Below are 21141 nucleotides of genomic sequence, written 5' to 3'. Positions count from 1 at the left end.
TTTGTCATTTCAAATTCCTTTTGAAAAGCTATTCATCTACTGTATTTCCCATTCACTTACAAATATAAATAATGACCAAAAAGTTGGAAAACAAAGTAAACAAAAGCAAAACATCTCCAAATTAATTAGAGTGGTAATCAAATGTAAAATATGATAAAATAAAAATACAGATTTTTAAAAATATTACATTTCAGAATATCGTGTAATATGTATTTGCTCTTAGAATTTGCTTAACAAGAAAGTACTGGTCTTTACCCTTCAAAATCAATTCATCTCTTTTGAAATACATGAGTCAACATTGCTATTTTCTGGATTCTTCCCACTGTAATTTTAAGTGTAGCATGTACTTGTGAGTTTTATTGCACACTGGAAAGAATGTGATGCTTCATGTGCTGTCCTACAGGTTACAAGGGAAGAATAACAAGATTTTAGCTCCTATATTCACTTTAGACTTTAAGCCAGAGGAGGCCATGGAGGCTATTAAGAAACCTGCAGTTCTCTGAAATTAATGAAAAATGAAGATGTGCCATGTTTTATTTCTGTGTTTAGTAGATTAGAAAAAGACTGTGAACATCAGTAAGCCAGTATCCATAAATGTTGAAAAGCTTTGCCCTAGCACAGTAGCATGCATGGAGAGACCAATCTTGATATTCAGAATATTGGATGGATCAGACCCTTATAAGGTAGACTATTCCATTTGCACAATCTCCTATAGTTGCTCATATATTAAAAATTAACAAATTAAAAAATACATTAAATTATATTATCCTATATTGCTTTGCTTAAAAACAGGTTATTTTTATACCAATCATTGCACCTTGATATGATAATGATAATAGTAATAGCAGTTAAAAACCTTCGCCTGTCATTATCTTATCAGTTTGACAAACTACTATGGTAGAGCACTACATTGTCTGGAAAGACCTGAAGCTAAATGTGTATGTGTCTCTGACATATACACACACACACACATATATATAGCTTTACAATGCTGCTGTAAGGATTTGGCAGCCTCCCAGAAAACATGCTGATTTGCTTACCTTAAAATAATTCTTAAGTTTAAACTTTTGGACTTATACTGCTCTGGAGTATATACTTTAAGTAAGGTAAACTCATAATTCTGCTGTCAGATATATGCCTTTTGCCTTCTCCATGAAAACATGCAATATTCTGATGAAGCTTGCAGAGGTCAATTTCCCACCCTGGAGACTCATTAGAGTTTTGAAGAAAAATGTTTCTTGGCTTCTCTGTCTACCTTGTGTACATCAATCCTGACTCACTAGATAATGTAATATTTGTTAGAAATTCTTCTTCCAGCTGCAAAGGACATCTGGAATCTGCAGTGTTTTGAGGCAGGTTCTGTTCTGTTTGCAACACTCCCCCTCTGACACCCACACCTTGAGGAAGAGCAGTGAGGCTGAGATGGTCAAAGGTCAGTAGGACTGGGCTTGACATGGTGCAGAGTTGAGGAACTGGAGGGGCAGAGGCAAAACAGGAAGGGTAAAAAAAAGTGTTAGGTAGTAGGAAATGGGACAGAGGAAGATTGGGAGAAGAAGTGGTGATTAACAGAGCAGATGGGAACAGGGAAACAATCCTCAACCATGCATGTAAAACTATATTATAAATAAAATTTGGACCACCCAAAGAGTTGTGGGTCTCAATTCTGCAATTTTTAGCTTATGAGATGTTTGATTTTGCAACTATACCCTTGCATGGATGTTGTAGCAATGGGCAATAGGACAGCCTAACTATAAGTCTTACCTTTCCTTCATACATTTCCTCCACCGTTTGAATTTTTCATTTTTTCCCTGTGCTGAGTAGAGGATAAATTCTGAAGTTCTGTATCACATCTGTCCACCCAAAATGGCTGTAAGGCCAATTCTGTCTCTGTCTTTCTGCCAGTAACAATTTGTTTTCCAAGAGTAAAGGAGGAGGAGAAGGCAGACTTAACTTTTCAGAATAACCGATGTGAATGAACTGATTAATATCTCTACTGAATAAAATTAACTTTGTTTTATATATGATTGAAAGAAATAAAGTTAGTGTTTTTTCTATATCAAGGGTTTTCCTAACCTCCAATCTGCAATCTTACGAGGCAGTTATCTCAGTTCTATAACTCAGTTCTTTGTTGAACATACATGAGTTATCTCCACGGGAAAACAGTTAGAAAAGAATATATAGAATTTTCATTTCTTGACATTTATAAGGGTAGTAATCTTATTTTATCTAGTTTAATCTTCTTTCACTGAAAACTTTCTTTCCCTAATAGCCATCAAATATTCAACCAATATTTAAATTTTAATTATTACGAGTTTGGTTTCTTATCCATGTGTTGTGTTTACTGCATAAAAGCTTTCAATGAGGATTTGATCATATTTAGATATTCAACCACAGAGAGGAATATAAAAAAATTAATTAAAAATTATATAGTCTATTAGCTTACCAACAGCATTCAGCAACAAACCTCTAGAATAAACATTAAAATAATAGTTTAAATAACTCTTTCTTCTAAAAACAAAAATGTATTTAAGCAGATCCTGCTATTCAGGGAGTGAAAAAAGGTGAAGGTTTCAATACCATAAAGTTAGATACTTGAGATTTGGAATGGACAGAGCCAAAAGGATGTAAAATCTGATTGGTGTGCATGCTACAGTATTATATCCTGCAGGAACAGTAAATTATGGCTACAAATTAATACACTGTAACATCAACAAAGTTGCTAAACTTTTATGCTTATGTCGAATTCAAAGTGGAAAGTTTATTTGAAAGTTGGCTCTCAAAAAGGATTTTTTTCCCCTTAGCAAAACAGTGTGAAGAATTGCATTTGATGCTGTTGCTTCTGCAGTGGAGATATTAAGTACCTTGAAAGGATATCTAGTTATTTTATTTTTTTAATGGATATATATTCATTTTTCATAGTGGAGCTGACGACTCAAAGAACCGTGATTCAGTGGGTCTTGGGAAATGAGTCACTTCATGGGGATTGATTGATTCTAAACTTATAGTACCATAGCAACTCTTCCTCCAATCTAGAGTTTAAAATAATCACATTTTTGACCTACCAAGCTGGCAGCCAGGAATCACCAGGGTACTATTTCAATGAATATGAGATATTACATTGTGTTGTGCAAAATGAATGTGGGAAAAGAATATTGAGTGATATGTAACAGTTTTGTAAAGACAAGATCTTGCATGCTTCTACTAGATAAAAAGATCCCAGGCAAAGGAGAAACTGCACAACATCCTGATTCTATTAGCTTCTGCAAAATAAGGAAATACTAATATTCTTTCTCTAGAGCTTTAGAATTGGTCTTCCAGAAAATTTATATTGGTAATTACATATATTTTCTATGTCCTTCATTCTCAAAATTGAATCTATTTTCTAAACTGACATCAACAATGAATTTATGTCATGTCACATTTATTAAGACTTTGATTAGCTTCTTTTCATTCACAAAGTTTATTCCCATCTGTCAGATGCAGATGAGAAAATGCATTTCCCCAGGTCCTTAATTTAATTAAGAAATCAGTTTAGAAAAACAAATAATAAATTTTTATTCTTTTTTATATATTCTATATTTTCTATTTAATTATAAAGTGTCTAAGCTAAGTTGCTGTCCTTTTTGAATGCTTTCACCTATAGGTCTTTGAAAATGAGAAATACATTTGTGCAAAATGGTTTTGATTGATACTTCTACAATTTAAAAAGGCAGGCTGATCTTGAACAGGCATTTCATGAGACACTACTGTGTTGTTTGCATACTCACAATCCCTCAAAAAGCCTCTTTATCACTAATTTTTAGTTTTTTGTAGTTTAGCAGAACACACAAAGAAGCAAATGTAAGGAGATGGTGGATGGATTACTTATGAACATTTAGAGGAACATAACAGAAGGAGAGTTTCCATGTTGTTTGACTTGCATAGAACAACACAATCGTGTTTGCCCTCTCTATTAAATTGGAAAGCCAAAGTCTCTTTGATCAATGACCTGCTGAAACTATAGCCCTCTTTTCTACACTTTCAGTTGCTAAACTGTTCATATTAGTGATTTAATGTCAACACAGAAATAGCTTTCAATATTACAAAAAAAGATTTAATAACCAAACAGTTCAAGTCTTCTTTTTTTTTTTTCATTGTGACCAACAATGTAATGCCCCCGGCATCAACCACGTTGCTTCTTATAGGTTTGGAAAAGTTCAGTTAATGAGGATATTTTTATATTATGCTGATTACGTCCAACAGTATATTATATATCATACATATTGTTGGTGTGTATATGTATATATATATATATATATATATATATCAACAGTATATGTATTATCTGCTTATCTGCAAAGACACTGTTCTTAATATTATCTTCTTTTGTGTTTTGCGTCTGAAATAAATATCCACCCCAGTAAGCACAGGCATTTTGACATCATTCTATAAATGTTCCGAAAGGAAAAACTTGGCATATGATTGCATGAACAAGATGCACCATTTCTATTTCACTTTTATTATTTAGAAGTGATTAGGTCACTAGTGGAGCAAGTATTTCGCTAAATTGCCAACATTTTTTGAGGCAACAAACAATTAGATTTCAATATGTGATTTTTTTTCTAATCTTCTTAATTATGGAAATAACACATTTTTTATTCCAATGGGATCGAATTCATTCAATGACAATTATGTACGGTAGAGATAACCATTGCATTATTCTGAAAGCTAACCTTAGGTATTGCATGATTTTCTGAAATATTGATAGAGTAGCACCATGATTGTTCTTAAAATGATCTTTCCTGAAATTTTTCTGTCACGGAACACCATTAGTAGATCGATTAATAATATTACTAGCTTGTATTAAACAGCAAAGTGCTTTACTGATGATAATAAATATCATAGTCCTGAAATGTGATTTTATGGAGAAGTTTCTAAAAGATTAACACAAGTTGCAAAACAGTTGTAAAAGAAAGGCCCTTCTTTTTACAAATCATTTGGAATTTCAACTTTTCTGAATGTATCAGAGTAAGTGGATGACTTTATGCTGAACATTATAAATGTGTATCATTGCCCAGATTAACTAATGGTCTTCAACAAGAGTTTTAAAACATTTTTTCTAGTCAACTGTGTATTTTCTGGTTCTTAAAGATTCTTCAAAAGATAATTTGTCATGACAGTTTCTGTGTCAGCAGCTCTTTTCTTTATTCCTGAGAGCTTTAATTAAATCTTTTAGATGTGCTTATCACTTCCCAGCACATATTTCAGTTATATTTTATTCTGGAGATGAGAAGAGTAACTTTCTTCTAGTTTTCAGACAGCAATGTGAAGCATTTTTATGACACAGCTTCTTTCAACAACATTTCCAAAAAGTTAAAGCTTACATAGCACACATTTTTTTTAGGGTAGCAGGTTTGTCATCCATCCTTGAAAGCCTTCTGCTGTGCTTTGCACTTAGTGTCACTTGCAAAAAAATATTAGTGTATGTTATTCATTTTTCTTGAAAGAAATTTCTGAGATGCTTTTAAAGAATCGATTTTGTCTGCTTGCCCACACTGGAGACGTGTTTAAAAACATAGAAGCAAACAAAAAATGTGGAGATTTTTGAAGCATCATCACAGATCTGTAGTGACCACCATTAAAATTCAACAAGTTTCACATAGTACAATCTGAGAAAAATTCCCCAGGGTGTGGTATCGTCACATCACAGCAGTAGCTGGACTAAAGTCACATTTCAGTAAAAATTCTTTATTTGCAATCAATAGACTTAATAAGAGGAAGCCATATGATCAATATTTAGATTTTGAAGAGGTATAGATTTTCAAAACTTAGGCCAAACTATTTACTTGAAACACACAGAGCAGTTTTTGGTTATAGGGAATTTCATTTTAAAAAACATTTAGTAAATATAAGTGTATATTCTTTATTGCATTGTAGTTTCAAATAAAAAAATTGGAAGCACTAAAAAAATTCAGAAGCACTAAAATTTTTGTGCTGGACATCTAAATGAAAAATGAATACATCTACCCAGAACTGATCTACCAGAAAGTTTGCAATTTGCTGTAAAGTATATTGCTTCATCATAATTAAGAAATTAATTGATATATTCACAACAAATAGACACAGCAGAAAAATGAGAATGTGGAAAGTAGTGTAAAAGAGGAACATTAATTAGAAAGTGATGTATGGCCAAGTGCTGGGATTTATGAGTAATAATGCACTTTGCAGAAGGTCCTGCAAACCTGTCATTTGAATGATTAATTATTTTCATAAGTACCTAGAAGACTTACTTCCATATTCTAGTGAAATGAGATATCTTTGGATGGGATGATGGGAAACTGTAGTGCTAGAGAAGCAATATTGTAAAATTTGTGCCAAATAGGCTATCTTGTGTGAAACTGGAGCATACATCAAAAATTAAAAGAGAGTTCTGATGCTTCCAGTGTTACATATTTTAACAAGGTGCAGCTTTGTTGGAGTCCATTACTATTATAATGGATTTTAATTCTTAAGGGACATTTATGGAGATGTTATTTCAACATTTTTTAAGGCCATATTTTATCTCAAAAAAGAAATAAAATATATTATAATTATCTGAATTACTTAAATTCAATTTAGCATTGATTGCAATGAAATGTAAGGGTAATGATAGCCTAAAGTCTTTGAAAGAAGAAACTGTAATTTTGCCTCATCCTTGAAGTTGTAATGCATGCAAAATACCACTGGACTTCACTGGACAGAGAGAAATCGCAATCTGAAATCAAACAGCCTGAATTTTGTGTTCTCTTTTGCTGCACTTTGAGACATTGGTACTGCTTTAATGTAAAACATAAACCCATGCTTATGAATCTGAAAGTTTCTCCCCGGTCAGTAAGGCTTTGTGTCTTAAATACAGTTTGACAAAAAACCCAGTAGAAACAAAACATCCTTCAAGTTCTAGCAGAGTGCATTTCACACTTATAATTCTTCTTGTGCCACTTTAAACATGGGCATGAAAAAAAAACTTAATTTCAGGTGTTGTTCTATGTGCTCAGTACTGCATGATGAGTATAACAGAATAATATCACACAAAGTTCCATCTAAACTTATGTCCTCTTTCTAGTGGTGGACAAAAGTGGGTCTGTGCAAGAATTTAAAAGCAAAGCAGATAGGTAGACATATGTCTCAGGGGTATCGTGCAAGATTCCAGGAAAATCCAGATCAAGGATTCTCAGTAAGAAGTGGTATCTTTTAAGCCTTATATTGAGTTTTCTTTTATTAAATTGTTCAATTGCTTTCTGGACCCCTGTAAAGCTTTTATAACCGCCTAATACAAGAGGTCTCAAGATTTAATTGTGTTCTGTTAGAAGTTGCTCTCCTTCGCATCAAAGATGCCTTTTGCCAGTTTCATCCGCTGCTCCCTGCTTTCATTTTTGATAGAGATTGTGACCTATTCCTATTCACTCCATCATACGCATCCTGAAGTTTGTTTAGTCACCCCTGCTGTGCAAGCCAGACCAGACATTTGTTTACATGTATGTGGTTCTGCAAACCTTTCCTTGATTTGGTGTGATTTCTTCTCAGATGCTGTAAATATTGTGCTCAGTATTCAGGATGTGGTCATTTTATTGGATTAATATAGCAGCATAGCTATTGTGTCCTCTATTTCTTTTCTAACAGTTTACTTTTTTTTAACAACTGTTTTTCTTTCAAGGAAGATAATAACATATTCTCAAAACCAACAGGACAACTAAAAAAAATATTAGTTTTCTAAATGAAATAATTCAGAAGTTTTCAACTTCAACTACAGCTTATTTAGATTATTTAGAATCTACTTATCTATAAGTAATCAGAAGTTAGTTATTCCTGTATTAATTTTTTCATCTTTATCTGAATACTAACAGTCTGATGATGCTTTCCACTGAATTGATCTCACTGTCACTACGTTGATCTCAAACTATCATCTTTAAAGATCCTGAATGAGGATGTGCTAAATTGTTTCTTGAGCCTATTTCAAACTCCAAATATTGCACTTTTTTACTTCTATCTTTTTATTCAGAAAAATAGTAATGTATTTTTCTATATCCATTATGGTGTGCTTTAGTTAAAAAAAAAAAAAAGAAAAAAGAAAAAATAGTGTATTTAGCTACAAAAAATTTAGTGGCAAGGAGGGTGTGTCAATATGGGCCTGTCGGCATTTGTGGTGCTTACAGGGTGGTGCTTTTTTATTATTATCTGTAAACTATTTGTCAACATTACTTTTTCACTATTGTTGTCATGCCTCAACTGAGATGTGTTTCAAAATTTAGAAAATATATAGAAAAAACGAACATTCTTATAGTTCTTAGATTCATATCTCAGAAGTCTGTTCTTCCCCCAGACATAGGATGTTTTAAGTCAAACAGCATCTCAGACTTGGAGAATGCTAATGTATTCCTCTCAGAAGGACTTTCAGGGCTTCATTCTGGAGATGACAGTGCCACTAAGGAAGTTCTTTCCCTTCCCAGTAGAGTGATACTTGTCATAAAAATTTCCAAGTGATAATTGTGTCAAACTGAAAGACTGTAAAGTTTAAGATTATTCATAGTATTTGCATACTGTTTCTAAATTTCTAGGTTATAAGGAAGGAAGACTTAAGAAAACTTAGAAATTCTTACTAACATTAAAAGAGTTGTTCCATGGAAATGATTTATGTATGCTCAGAATTCGTGTTACTTTTGTGAAAATAGCTCTGTGAATGTTAGATACATTCTACAGTGTGGAGCTGTCAGTGGTGCTTCTTACACAATTTTTAGGGGGAAAATTGTTTCTCACATCAGGCTTATGAATAATTAAATGCTGTGTCTTCTTATTCAGATACACATACACTCATACACATACATCCATTTGTAACAAACAGACTTCTATATATTTATATATCATTATATTAACCTCAGTTTTCTAATAGAACTTGAAAGAGATGAGCTACTTAACTTACCAAAATGTCATGGCCACTCCTTACTAGAATCTAATAGAGAATAATTCTAATACTCTCTGTGCATCAGTTGATGGAGTTAATGTAATTATACTGGCACAAAACTGAACAAATCCAGCACCTACAACACAACATATGAATAGAGTTCAGAACAATATGATGAAACAAGGAGTTTCATTTTTTGCGTTTCCTAAATTTAGCATAGATTATGTATGTGCCTCTGACTTCTACATATTCTATGGATTTCTCATCTTCTATAAAATGCTGCTAAACTTCCTAAAATCTAAGAAAATCTACCATGCAATATTCTCAAACTGATTTTGTTATTTCTGATCGTGGTAGAATGATACTTACTCTAAATCCCCTGCTGTGATTCATAATTTTTAGGAAATAATGAGAATACATTGAATAAGCTATGCTTGGTTTAAGGACATAACAAAAAGCTGGATTCTGTTTCTGATCACAGAAAAGCATGTCAGTCCAATACCCTATTAATTTTAATGCCATAAATAGATTTTATTTTTTTTTTATTATTGCATCAATATTTTGAGAAGCAGAGATTTTCAGATATTGAAAGAATATTGTGGCAAATTTGATCTTTGGAAGATCAAAAGATTAAGAGATCTGAAAAACCAAGGAATTACAAAGCAACAGCCAGAAGGAGATTTGTAACAGTAACAAAGTTAATCAATCCAAACAAAAAAGAAAAAATACAAGATTTTTGTATTGTTACTGAAAGACAGAAAGAATGTTCAATATATAAAACCTTTTCTATTATAAAAGTAATATGTAAAATTGCAGCAGATGGGAAATTAAACTCGACTACATATAATCGGAGCTACTAATATTCCATCTTTATATATATGTTTTTTTGAAAAAACTTTTGAGCATAAATGTACAATAAACCAACAGTTGTGTATGCTTCAGCTTCTGAATATGTCAAATGGATGGATGGGCTGCTTTGCAAGGAAAGAGGCAGAGAGCTGAGGGGGCTATGAATGAGAATTACACAATCGTGAAGGCGCTAGATAAACTGAGCATGGCATCGTTGTTGACCAAATATAACAACTAGGGGGCACTGAATCCTGAATGAGAGTGCAAATAACAGAGGCAGCAAACAGACACAGCAGTTTACACAGTCTTTTACACAGCAAAGGGCAGAAGACGTATATGGGAAACCACAGAACAGTCAATCTCACCTTGATCCCTGGTAACAGGTACAGCTAATCCTGAAAACCATTCATACTGAGGAGAAGAACATGGCTGTAAGCAGTCAGCATGGATTTCTAAGGAGGAAGTCATGACTGATCAACCTGGTATAGTCTTCTGCAATGAAATGTCTAGCTTTCTAGATGATGGGAGATCAATGGATGTCGTCTATCTTGACATTAGTAATACTTTCAACAGTGTCTGTCATAACATACTCATAGACAATCTGATGCAGTACAGAATAAATAAATTTAAAGTTAGGTGGTTGGAAAGTTAGATGAACTACTGGGCTAAAAGATTTGTCCTTAGTGAAATGAAGTCCAGCTGGAGGGCTGTCATTAGTGATCTACCCCAGTGGTCAATGCTGGTGATAGTACTGTTTAACTACAATAGTCATCTGGATTATGGGACAGAGAGCCATCTCAGGAGATGACACAAAACAGGTAAGAGTCATTAATAGACCAGGTATTTCTGCTGTCATTTAGAGGGACATCAAGAGGATGGAGGGATGGACAGACACTGACTTCATAAAGCTCAAATGGAAATGCCAAATCCTGCACTTGTGTAGGAACAAACCCTTGCAGTAGAGCAGACTTGGGGTTGCCTGGCTGAAAAATAGCTTTGCAGAAAGAGAGGTGGGGGATCCTGTTGGACAATATGCTGATAATGAGTCAGCAATGCACCCTCAAGGCAATGAAGGCTGACAACACTAGAATAAGCACAGCCATGAGGTAGAGGGAGATGATCCTTTTTCTCTACTCAGCACTAGTGAGGTTCTGGACCCCCAGTGTAGGAAAGATGTGGACATACTGTAAGGAGTCTACAAAGGTTTGCAGAAATGATTGAGGACTTCACTGCTGTGAACCTGTCTCAAAAGATTCCTCAGACTAAGCGTATTATCTCGTCTGAATTTCTGGACAACAGGTCAATAAGGCAATCCTGAAAATACTGAGCAGGAATGCATCCTCAGATATTCCTGATACAATGGTTCTGGATGCTGGAGGAGTATCAGAAAAAATGGACAATAAAAACACATCCATTTCATTATGAATTTTGTCCTGGCACTGTCATAATCCAGGGACATTAAAATTAGACTTTTCAAAGGAGTGTGTAAATAATAGGTCAACTTATCCTGAACTGTATTGAGAATTTGGTATATCATGAATGTAACTGAGATATGGAAAAACTTAAGGCATCTTTTCTTACAGAAAAAAAAAAACAATTTAGAAAAGTAGTATTATTTTTTCTAACAGATCTATGAATGGCATTTGGCAAATAGCAATTTGTTTTACCCTGGTAAATAGATAAAACTTTGTTACAAAAAATGGACAAGGAAAAAAGTAAGAATTCTCTTTATCTTATCTACTTGTGTATTATCTCCTATCTGTAACTGCTTTACTCTTTCTCTGCTTTTGTCTTTATCTGCTTTACTGCCATGTAGGGATCAGCGCTTGCCCCCTGATGTTTGCATGCATAAGATAATTTTACTGGTCCTGAGAACACTTGTACTATTTTATCAGACGTGGTAGGTCCTAAGATAAGGAAACCCTCACATCACCAGATTACCATCACCATTCATTGCTTTTCACTTCAGCTCCCACATGATTTCAGCAGTCAAAGCCCTACAAACCACAGAACTGGAGATTAGTGACTTGTGGTATTTGAAAGCTGAGGTCCCGAATTCCAGTTAGATGATTTTCTAGCTGCGTGCTATCTTTAACAGCTGGTGAGATAGTAGCTGCTATCATTTCAGAATTTGAAGCTGGGCAGAGTGGAAGGGAGTAGAATAAGTAATTGTAATGCACACATTCACATTCTATCTTTAGCCTTACAAGTCTTAAAAGAAATGCTTTCACTGTTGCAAAGCTCGTAATCACAGCACAGCAGTTGTGCACAGTATTTGTTTCTACTCCAGCCGGTTCAAGAGATACCAGACTTTAATACTGTCAAAGATGAGCAGTGTTTTGGGCAATGATCCAAGGCAGAATATGGTCTATGGCATAACTTTCTAGTGCTTCCCAGAACGCTCATATAATTTTCATTCAAAGATTATAAATAGGAGGCATAATATTGAATGATACCACAGTATAGGAAGCAATATTTTCAGAAATTAAATTATTTATTTTGTTGAATGCACATTTTTTCCTTATTTTAAAGAGTTTAAATATTAGCATGGTGTGGTGTTTTCAGAGTGAAAAACTAGTACAAAGAACCTCTCAGATATAATTCTGAAGATATCCCATTCAGTTTCAAGACATATTTGGATGGAGAACAGGACGTGGGTAAGGGAAGTGGGGAGGAAAGTTAACGTCTGCTACAGGGATGCACCTTTCGTACCTGGAAGAAGTAAGAGGAAAGTAATGAAGATGCGTGTTGAGCAACTGTTGAAAGTTAAGAATTCTGAAAGGGTAAAAGGAACTAAATTGAAGTTGGCAACCCTGTAATTACTGGGAAGGGAAATGATCATGCTTTTTATTGGCCTGAAGATTATGTAGGTGAAAATATTACTGTGGCAAGTGAATCTTAATATATAAAAAAAGGAATGAGAAAAGAGCTTGTTCTAAGTGTACTTTCTTAACCTTTCTTCAGCTATTAAAAAACCCCTTCCATGCAAATCAGGAGTGTGTATATTACTTATAACTTCTCTGTAGGACCAGAAGAATTATTCCTGTCTTCAGAATCAGAAGACATTTTGTAAAGAAATATTGAAGCATGTTACATCAACAAGTCTTATAGTACTTATTTGTAAGTCCTAATACAACCATCTATACTATCTACTTCCTTCAATATTCCTGACATCTGCCTTTTAATTTTTACTTTTAAATGTGTTTAAATTTTGAGTGCTTGGAATATGAATGTAGAACACAATGATTTAGATAATGAGAAAAAGGGCAAAGTCAGTTTGTATTTAGTCTTCATGTATGCTTAGTAATATTAAAAGAGCTGGAGCATGCTTTGTATTCAAATATAAGGAAATTTTCTGTTATCTTATTGTACTATGGAAGAAATTAAATATTTATTGGCACAATTGCATGAGACTGATAAATAGTGACAGACATAGGGAAAAAAAGTATTTTCAAGCAATTTTTGAAAACTGTAGTTTTTTCTGCCTTCTTTCACTGTAAAGGCATATGATACAAACATTCTGGTTCGTTCCAGTAGGTTCAGAGTATTCTAAAAACCAAAGGTAGAAAGGCCGAAATATTGCTATCAGTTCCCTAAAAGTTGAATTTTTTTATTTCTTGTGTTTATTTTTTTGGGGAGAGTGGACTGAATTTTTCTTCTGTCATGTAATTGAAAGAAAGAGTGGTTTTATTTGGTTATGCCATAGCCTGGCATGATCATATTCTAAAATATTAGAATTGAAGAAAGATGTTATTATGCAAAGCCAACTGAGCAAAAATATGTGATTACCTGAGAATGCAGTGGTGCATCCACCTCTCACCCCTCGCCCTGGTTTTGACCTACCCTAAAACACTTGTTTCACAACAATTAAGGGAAAACAATTAAAGAAAAAGGAGAGCTTTTCAAGGGTCATTTTAATTCTTATTATATGTCAGAACAGTGAAACAATTATGTTACAAATTGGACTGATTCTTCTTTTGAAAAACCTAACTGTTAACAAGACCTGAATTTACAAAAGGAGTCCTTTCCTGCTAGGTAGACACGGAGTACTATTTATCCTGACCTGTAGTTCTGATCTGTATAGTTACAGAAATACAGAAGTAAAATGTTGCTTTTAGTTTGCAGTACCAAAAGTTTGATCAAAATTGTAATTTTTGTCATATTCTACTTTAGAGAAAATATTAAATGTAATTATACAGTAAATTTCATTGGTCCCTATTGTAACACACTGTGCCCACAAATGTACTACAGAAATTTATTCTGAGACAAATTTTGAAGTTAAAGTGGGTTATAATTATATAGGAAAACACAAATATCTTCTTGTAGAAAATCAAAGAACAAATTTTTATAAGTTCAAAAAAAAATAATTGAATGAGAAATACAGAAAAACATGGCATAAGGTCTTGTGGCTCTCAAAAAAGATACAACATTTAACATTAGAAGAAAAATTCATGCTGTTTGAGAGCTCATATAGTATTTTTAATATTGGAATGGCATAGTGGATGAGTTTGCACTGGGTCTAAGATATTTTTGCTGTGTAAAAATATGAAACCTAATTCAATATCCATATGTTCACTCATGATCTTTCACAGTCCCCTAATGCTAAAGGGCAAATGTGTTTTAATTAAATCAGAAGCTAACATAAATCCGTGGTCTATAATTTGGGCAGCAACCTGTAATTCTACTCAGAATATTAATTATTTTAGTCATTAATAAATGCCTAAAAGTAAGGTGTAGTTTATACCAGTAAAGATGCTAGCTCAAGTTTATAATGATTTCCTTTCTTAACTCGAATTTGGTTTTATACCAGAGATCCCTTCCTTCTACACCCACACTTGGAAATAATCTGTGCATGACTTTTCAAATAGTTCTGCATAGCACCACAGCCACTGGTGAGACAGAAAATGACAAATGACAAATGACAGAAAATGACAGAAAATGACAGAAAATGAAAAATGGACTGACATTTATTATTATTAAGAGAACTCTCACCCTTTATATTTTAAAAATATGTATTCAGGATATTACTTATTTGTCTAATGATTTATTTGAAAAAAACATTTCTGATACAAGTATTTGAGATGTTGTAGGGGATATTTTCACTCGAATTTCATTTTCTATATCAAACTCATGAAATAGTATATGACTCTTTTAGAAAGGAACATAAGATAATTAACAGTATTCCTTTGAGAAGAGAACTATTTTTTAGTTTCCATGAGGAGTCCTGAAATCAAACAGGAACCTTGGTAAGATTGACCTAGTGTGGGAAAGTTCAGCTCTTCGAGGAGGCATGTGAAATCTCTCAAGTACCAAAGAGAGAGATAATGTGTTTTACAAATAAATTTCATCTTGCCTTTGGAAATCCTGAGATTCCTTAAACTTTAGGTTTTCAAGAATAAATGTTTCTTGATGTATTTCCTTTAACAGTGTTACACTAGTCCCTTACTATTTTGCTGCTAATTTATACTCCTGGGAAATACCCACATCTGTCCTTGGGAAGTCACCATTGATTAAAACAAACAACAACCCTGTAATGTCTCTCTGTAGCATCATTACAGCAAATTGTGTGAGGATTAAATAAGATGACAATAATAATTTAAGTATCGTGTAGCTACCTTAAAGTAGTTTTATCTGGCTCTTCCTTTTAATTAAGGTTTGGAAAGAATCCCATCTTACATTAATACTTACTGTGCACTTGCACTAAAAAAAAAAAAAAGGAAAGATTAATTTATACAGCATTGAAAAATTTTAAAATGTTCTGTGGAGAAACGCACACGCAAACTATATTAATTGAGCTCTAAATTTGTGATGCTAAACAAAGAAAGCAAGGAAATGCACAGTGAAGCAGGAAATGTACCATATGTTATTGTATACCTGGGCACAATGGGGACACTATCTTAATGGCTTTCTTAATGTTCCTGTTGTACTAGATATCAGTGGACATATGGTATGCTGCCTTTTTATGCTTGTGTATTTTCATGATTTTGTTACTGACTTTGATAGCATTTTCTATTTGTCTACTGTTAGGAAAAAGGCTTCAAAATGTTTTGCTCTGGAGTCTGAAATCCATGCATTTTATTTTGATTATTCATTTGTACCTTAATTTTTTACTTTTATCTTTCTTCTTAAGCAGTTGCATATTACTTTTATTATTAGGCTTTCCACAGTTTTAGTCTCTTTTTGGCAATAATTTGGAATACAGTTGTGTAGTCTTTCCATGTACAGAGGGGTTTTGACTCACTGTCAGTACTGGCCAAACAGATGGCTAAAGCAACAGCAGCAGCTGCAGAGCTCACCAGGCTTTGAACAACTATGATGGTACAATGATAGAATCATAGAGTTATAGAATTATTTAGAATGGAAAAGGTCTTTAAGATCATTGAGTTCATCCATTAACCCAGCACTGCCAAGTTCAACATTAAACCATTTCCCCACGTGCTACATCTATATATCTTTTGAATACCTCCAGGAATGGTGGCTCAATCACTTCCCTGGGCAGCTGGTTCCAGTGCATGACAACCCTTTTGGTGAAGAAATTTTTCTTAATATCTGATGTAAACCTCCCCTTGCACAACCTTAGGCCATTTTCTCTTGTCCTGTTGCTTGTTACTTGAGTAACAAGCAATTGGCTTCTTCCCTGCCTGCCCCAAGGAACCTCAACAAGCTCCAGTTGGCAGCAGGCAAGTGCAGAACTACTCAGAGGAAAAATAACTTGTAAACAGAGAAGAGCAGCTGAGCCAAATCCTTTTGACATGACTTACTCCAGTTATATACTGGCAAATATTCTCTTCGTTACAGCTGTGATCTCAGGAGTTCTTATAGGAGGTGTTTGAAGACTCTTGTAAAACAGTGGGGAGATAAAAAGAAGTTGCTATCCATAGGCACTCTTAAGTGTTATGTGTCGTTACATATCAGGACTAGTCTTTTAAATAAGATTGTCTATATGCTAGTGATTTCTAGCAGGTGTGAGTACTTTTGTCTAAAATTTCAAAGCTTACCGTTCTATATATTCATGCAGCAGTTTTAGTAGCAGCTCATGATATTTTCAGCTACGTTAATCTAATTATGAAACAGAAGGCAGAATAAAACTCTCTTAACTTTTTATAGATGTCAGATAGCTGTATGTGACATCTAGAAATGCAGGACTAAATGTTTCTGAAATGCTTAAGTAAGAAATACTTTAAAAACAAATAACATGGTTTGTCCTGAAAATTTGCTATGTGTATTCCCAGGGGAACAAGAGGTAATTTAGGCCCACAGCCATAAGTTACAGCTATTGTTTTTTCACATATTTTAGTTTACTTTCTGTAATTTAAAACTTTTTCAATTGCTAATTTTAGGGATCCTATTTGTTAAGTTTATATTAACATAAATTTGATTAGCAAATGAATGGAAAAGATAGAACTATGAGTAATATTGCATAGGTATTTTAATAAGGAATTGTTACCAGAACTTGTATAGATTTTTTTTTAAGGCAAATTCATTATTGAAAATCATTAAATTAAAGTAATTAAAAAGGAAGTAGCCATCTCATTCAAAAAGATTCCAGTAAAATTCGATAATGACAACTAAGTTTCTGAGCAGCCCAGTCTTGTGTATCCAGCAGAGTGAAGAATTTGCCAGTTTATTGATTCTTACTGATGTAGGGCTTGGCAATCAGTTTGTATCTGGAATGATTAGTAGGCATGTTCATCAGTAGACAGGAGCATGAGGTCTGTGACGCTGTAAACAATCACATGGCTACACTAGCTCAAAGGCTTTTATAGTTGGGCAGCTTAAATGATTTTGACAGGTGATGCTGTTTTTATTAAGAACATGATTGTTTTATAAGAAGTAGACAGATTATATTACATGTGTATTCATAATGGCATGACTGACCCATCCACACTGCCAGGAAATGGGTTACAACTGCAAAGAAGCAACAAGGTATCACCTGTTATATATGATTATTAAAATTATTAGAAATGCCTCTCCCCGAATTAAGGTGCAAACAAGACCATATGCCAAAGTCAATTGTATGGTTTTTATTTAACAATAAATGTGAGGCAGAAAGAGAGAGATAGAAAGAAATAGGAAAAAGGAGAGGCAGGGGAAAAAAGAGAGTGACAGAGAAAGATTAAATAGAAAATATATCACCACTCCATGTAACCCAGTGGCATTCCGTGCATCCTCTTCTTCTGGTCTTCTTGGTGGTGAGGGTCTCAAGTTCCCATCACAGTCCAAATTCCAGTCAGGAGGCATATTCGGGAAGGGGTGTGTTTCAGTGGTCACAGACAGGTAGTTGCTTCCTTGCAGTTTGACAAAAAGTCTTTCTATGATTTTGACAATATTTAAGACATTAAAACATTTCATTCTATCACACCACCACAGTGTTCCACAGCTTTGTAAAAAAGTCTCAGGTTCCCTGATATGTTGTTCAAACAACAAGAAGACTTTTTAGGGTCCCAGAGTCAGGAATAAACCAATTGGTTTGTGGATTCCATTTTCTGAAAACCTGTTCAAGATACATAAAAAAAAAAAAAAAATAAAAAGACTAGAAATACAGTAAATTGCACTGTTGCTTGCGGTAGAATGTCAATGAAAGCGCAAAGATGGCATGGAGAGAATTGAAGATGTATATCTTTAAGCTTAAAGCACAGGAAATTTTCAATTAACCATGGATGAAATAAAAACTAGTAATATATAGAAATAGTTTGGATCTGCCAGGATTTCTTTACTCTTACACGCAGTTTGTAGTGTAGCTACTTTGGGCAATACTTAAGATCCTTAATTTTGATAAATCTCTGTTATTCTATAAAAGGCTACTTTCTGTTCATTGTGCTCTGAATTCCTCAGAGCATAATAGCCTGTTTCTGGTGCCCAGTTGGAGTGGATGTTCTTGGTCTGCTGCACATTGTTTTTAGAATGTGATTTATCAACCCAAAAATTATAAAAACTAATATATTTTTAGCATGGTTATCTTTTAATTATAATCTTTATGGTGATCACTTTTTTGTAAATAATCTCTCCCTATTGTTATTAATATAATATGAAGATATTATGCTGAACTAGTACCTGAATTCTGTCAAATGAAGGGTTTGAGATATCTTTGATCTTTTTCACTATTTCCCACTTTCTCTTCTCATGAGTTACGAGGAAATACTTTAAATGTATCTTGAATAACAATAGGACTGCAGTTCAGAACTGCCAATCAATAAATAATGGCTTCTAGTCATCAAAAGTGTAGCTTGCTTCTCACTGTGAAAGACAATTCCAAATAATTGCTCTGAAACCCTATACTTTTTTGTTCTTTATTAAGGTATCAGCTGAAAAGGTATCTGGTATGTACTATAAAGTTAAAAATTCTGAAAGATTTTCTTATCTAAATTCTACTGTTTCCTACTGAAATTTTTTCTTAGATGAAATTTGACCTCCAATTGTTTTAGCTTCAATTGACTTTTCTGCTTCATGTTGCCATCACACCATTTTAAAAATTTTTTTCAGAGCAAGGAGGTGGAAGAAAGTGAACACAGGATTTGGGACCAGACGAAGTTCCTTGTATGTTGCTGGAGATTCTCCCAAGACAGTGAGTGAAGATGCAGGAGATCATCAAACAGCCCTGCCAGCAGCAAGACGAACAACAAAGAGGAGGAGCAAACAACTTATATTCTTCATAAAGACTTACATGAAAATGTAATTGAAGAAGTGCATGTCAGACATATAAAGGAACACTGCATGCATTATTTTTATGTATTCCTGATTTTTTGATAGGAACAAGGGAAATGATAGTGTCAGTGGGTACAAATTTAGAATTTTTGTTGGCCATTATCTGTCCTTCCTTTCTAGTTGTCTTAATGGCTCTCTTCTAAAGTAAAATGTGGATTTGAAATAACATGTCCTATATTTTATCTTTGGGTAAATGTACTTTAGAATGTGCATGGCATAGCAGAGAGGTTCACATTCTGTCCTGGAAAGACAATGAGTCTGAAGTAGAAGTCAGTGGTTTGCTTCTTGCTTTGCTCTTGCATTTTGCTTTCATATAGCAGTGAGCAAATACATCTGTACTTCAGGTCCTCCTGCAAATGATTGGAAGCTGAGATCTACATGTTTTTCTGACCCTCCCTGAGCTTTTGTCTGCTGCTGGAGATGGAATGCTAAAGCAGAAGGATCTGTGTTTTGACTACCTTCATACTTTCTTAACCCTGCTTCGTGTCTATAAATGCTGACCTAATCCCAGTCATTACCTCTCAGGATAGACTAAGGGATATACAATGAGGGAATATTGTCTTTTTTTGTTGTCAGTGCCAATACACAAGTTCATCAACAAAGTATACAGAGATACGGTGAGATAATGTATTTTTAAGTAGAGTTTAAACATGTTAAACTTCTAAGAATGGACAATAAAATAAGATTCGTAATATTTTTTTTCATAATCCAAACTTCCTCCCTTTATTAGTTCACTGGTTCAAGGTTTTTTATTGAACAAAAAGTTCTGGTCTTGTTCCCTCCGTTGTGAAATGAAGCACTGACTTTCTCTAAAACTCCATCTGCTTTTCTTCTGCCAGCGTCTTCTTGCCACCTCAGTGTGTAACAGCAGTATTGAAAACATTGATGTGCACAATATTAATGGAAATTGCATAATTATTGATTTTCAAATGTTATAACAGCCAAGTGCACTTTTATGGTTACCTTGAAGCACTTGAAAATACAGCAGTACCACTCAACATCTTACTGATAAAAGCTTGCATCATTTAGATAAGCTTTACAGATAAGATTTTTTTTTCTCCTATCCTCTGACAAGCCATTAGAAACATACTTGTTTCAGAGATAAAGCCCTAGGGTTCCAGCATTGGGCAAAATCTGTATAAGCTCCAGGGTCTCTTTTCAGCCCACAGTAACATCTGTGGCTAAAAATCAAGTCAAACGATTTTATGAGTTACTAGGGAAACTGGGATTCTGTCTTTCCCCTCTATATTTCTAAACAAGTAGGAAAAACAAGTAACCTTTAAATGGTGCTGGAGAACATTTCTGTGCTTGGTAATGTAATAAGGATATGGATGGAAATCAAACTAGCAGCTGGTTTCTTCTCCTCTGTCTAGCTCTACCACATAAATATTTTTTACTTGTTCACTGTATTATAATACTCAGCAGGTGTGATACACCTGGGTAGTCTAACAGTCATGGTGACAGTAAAAAGATCATCAGATGATGCTAGTTTAAAAATTTATATTTCAGAATATCAATGCGGTATCTTTTCTTTCTCATGAGGAAATTATACTTTCTTGTGGGGTAGTTAGTATTCGCATTTGTCCCACCCATGTCTTTGTAATCACTTATTGATCATATTTTACTTTCAGGTGCCTTCTGAATAGCACTTTTTAAGTTTTCTTGCTTAC

At 34.0% G+C, this 21141-nt stretch overlaps 1 protein-coding gene across 1 annotated transcript in view; it reads left to right on the top strand.

Moving 5' to 3' along the window:
- Positions 1-19997, top strand: part of CCDC102B (coiled-coil domain containing 102B) — a 147112-nt gene extending 127115 nt beyond the window's left edge. Inside the window, exon 6 of the mRNA XM_017819421.1 lies at positions 19250-19997. Coding sequence (XP_017674910.1) covers positions 19250-19339 — 90 coding nt within the window. The 3' untranslated portion in view covers positions 19340-19997. The remainder of the gene's footprint in view (positions 1-19249) is intronic.
- The last annotated feature ends 1144 nt before the right edge of the window (positions 19998-21141 follow it).

The sequence above is a fragment of the Lepidothrix coronata genome, unplaced genomic scaffold (assembly GCF_001604755.1).
Source record: "Lepidothrix coronata isolate B3197 unplaced genomic scaffold, Lepidothrix_coronata-1.0 Scaffold75, whole genome shotgun sequence".
NCBI classification, from domain to species: domain Eukaryota; kingdom Metazoa; phylum Chordata; class Aves; order Passeriformes; family Pipridae; genus Lepidothrix; species Lepidothrix coronata.
Note: the sequence above shows the minus strand (reverse complement) of the source record. Positions and strands in the feature narration are given on the sequence as shown.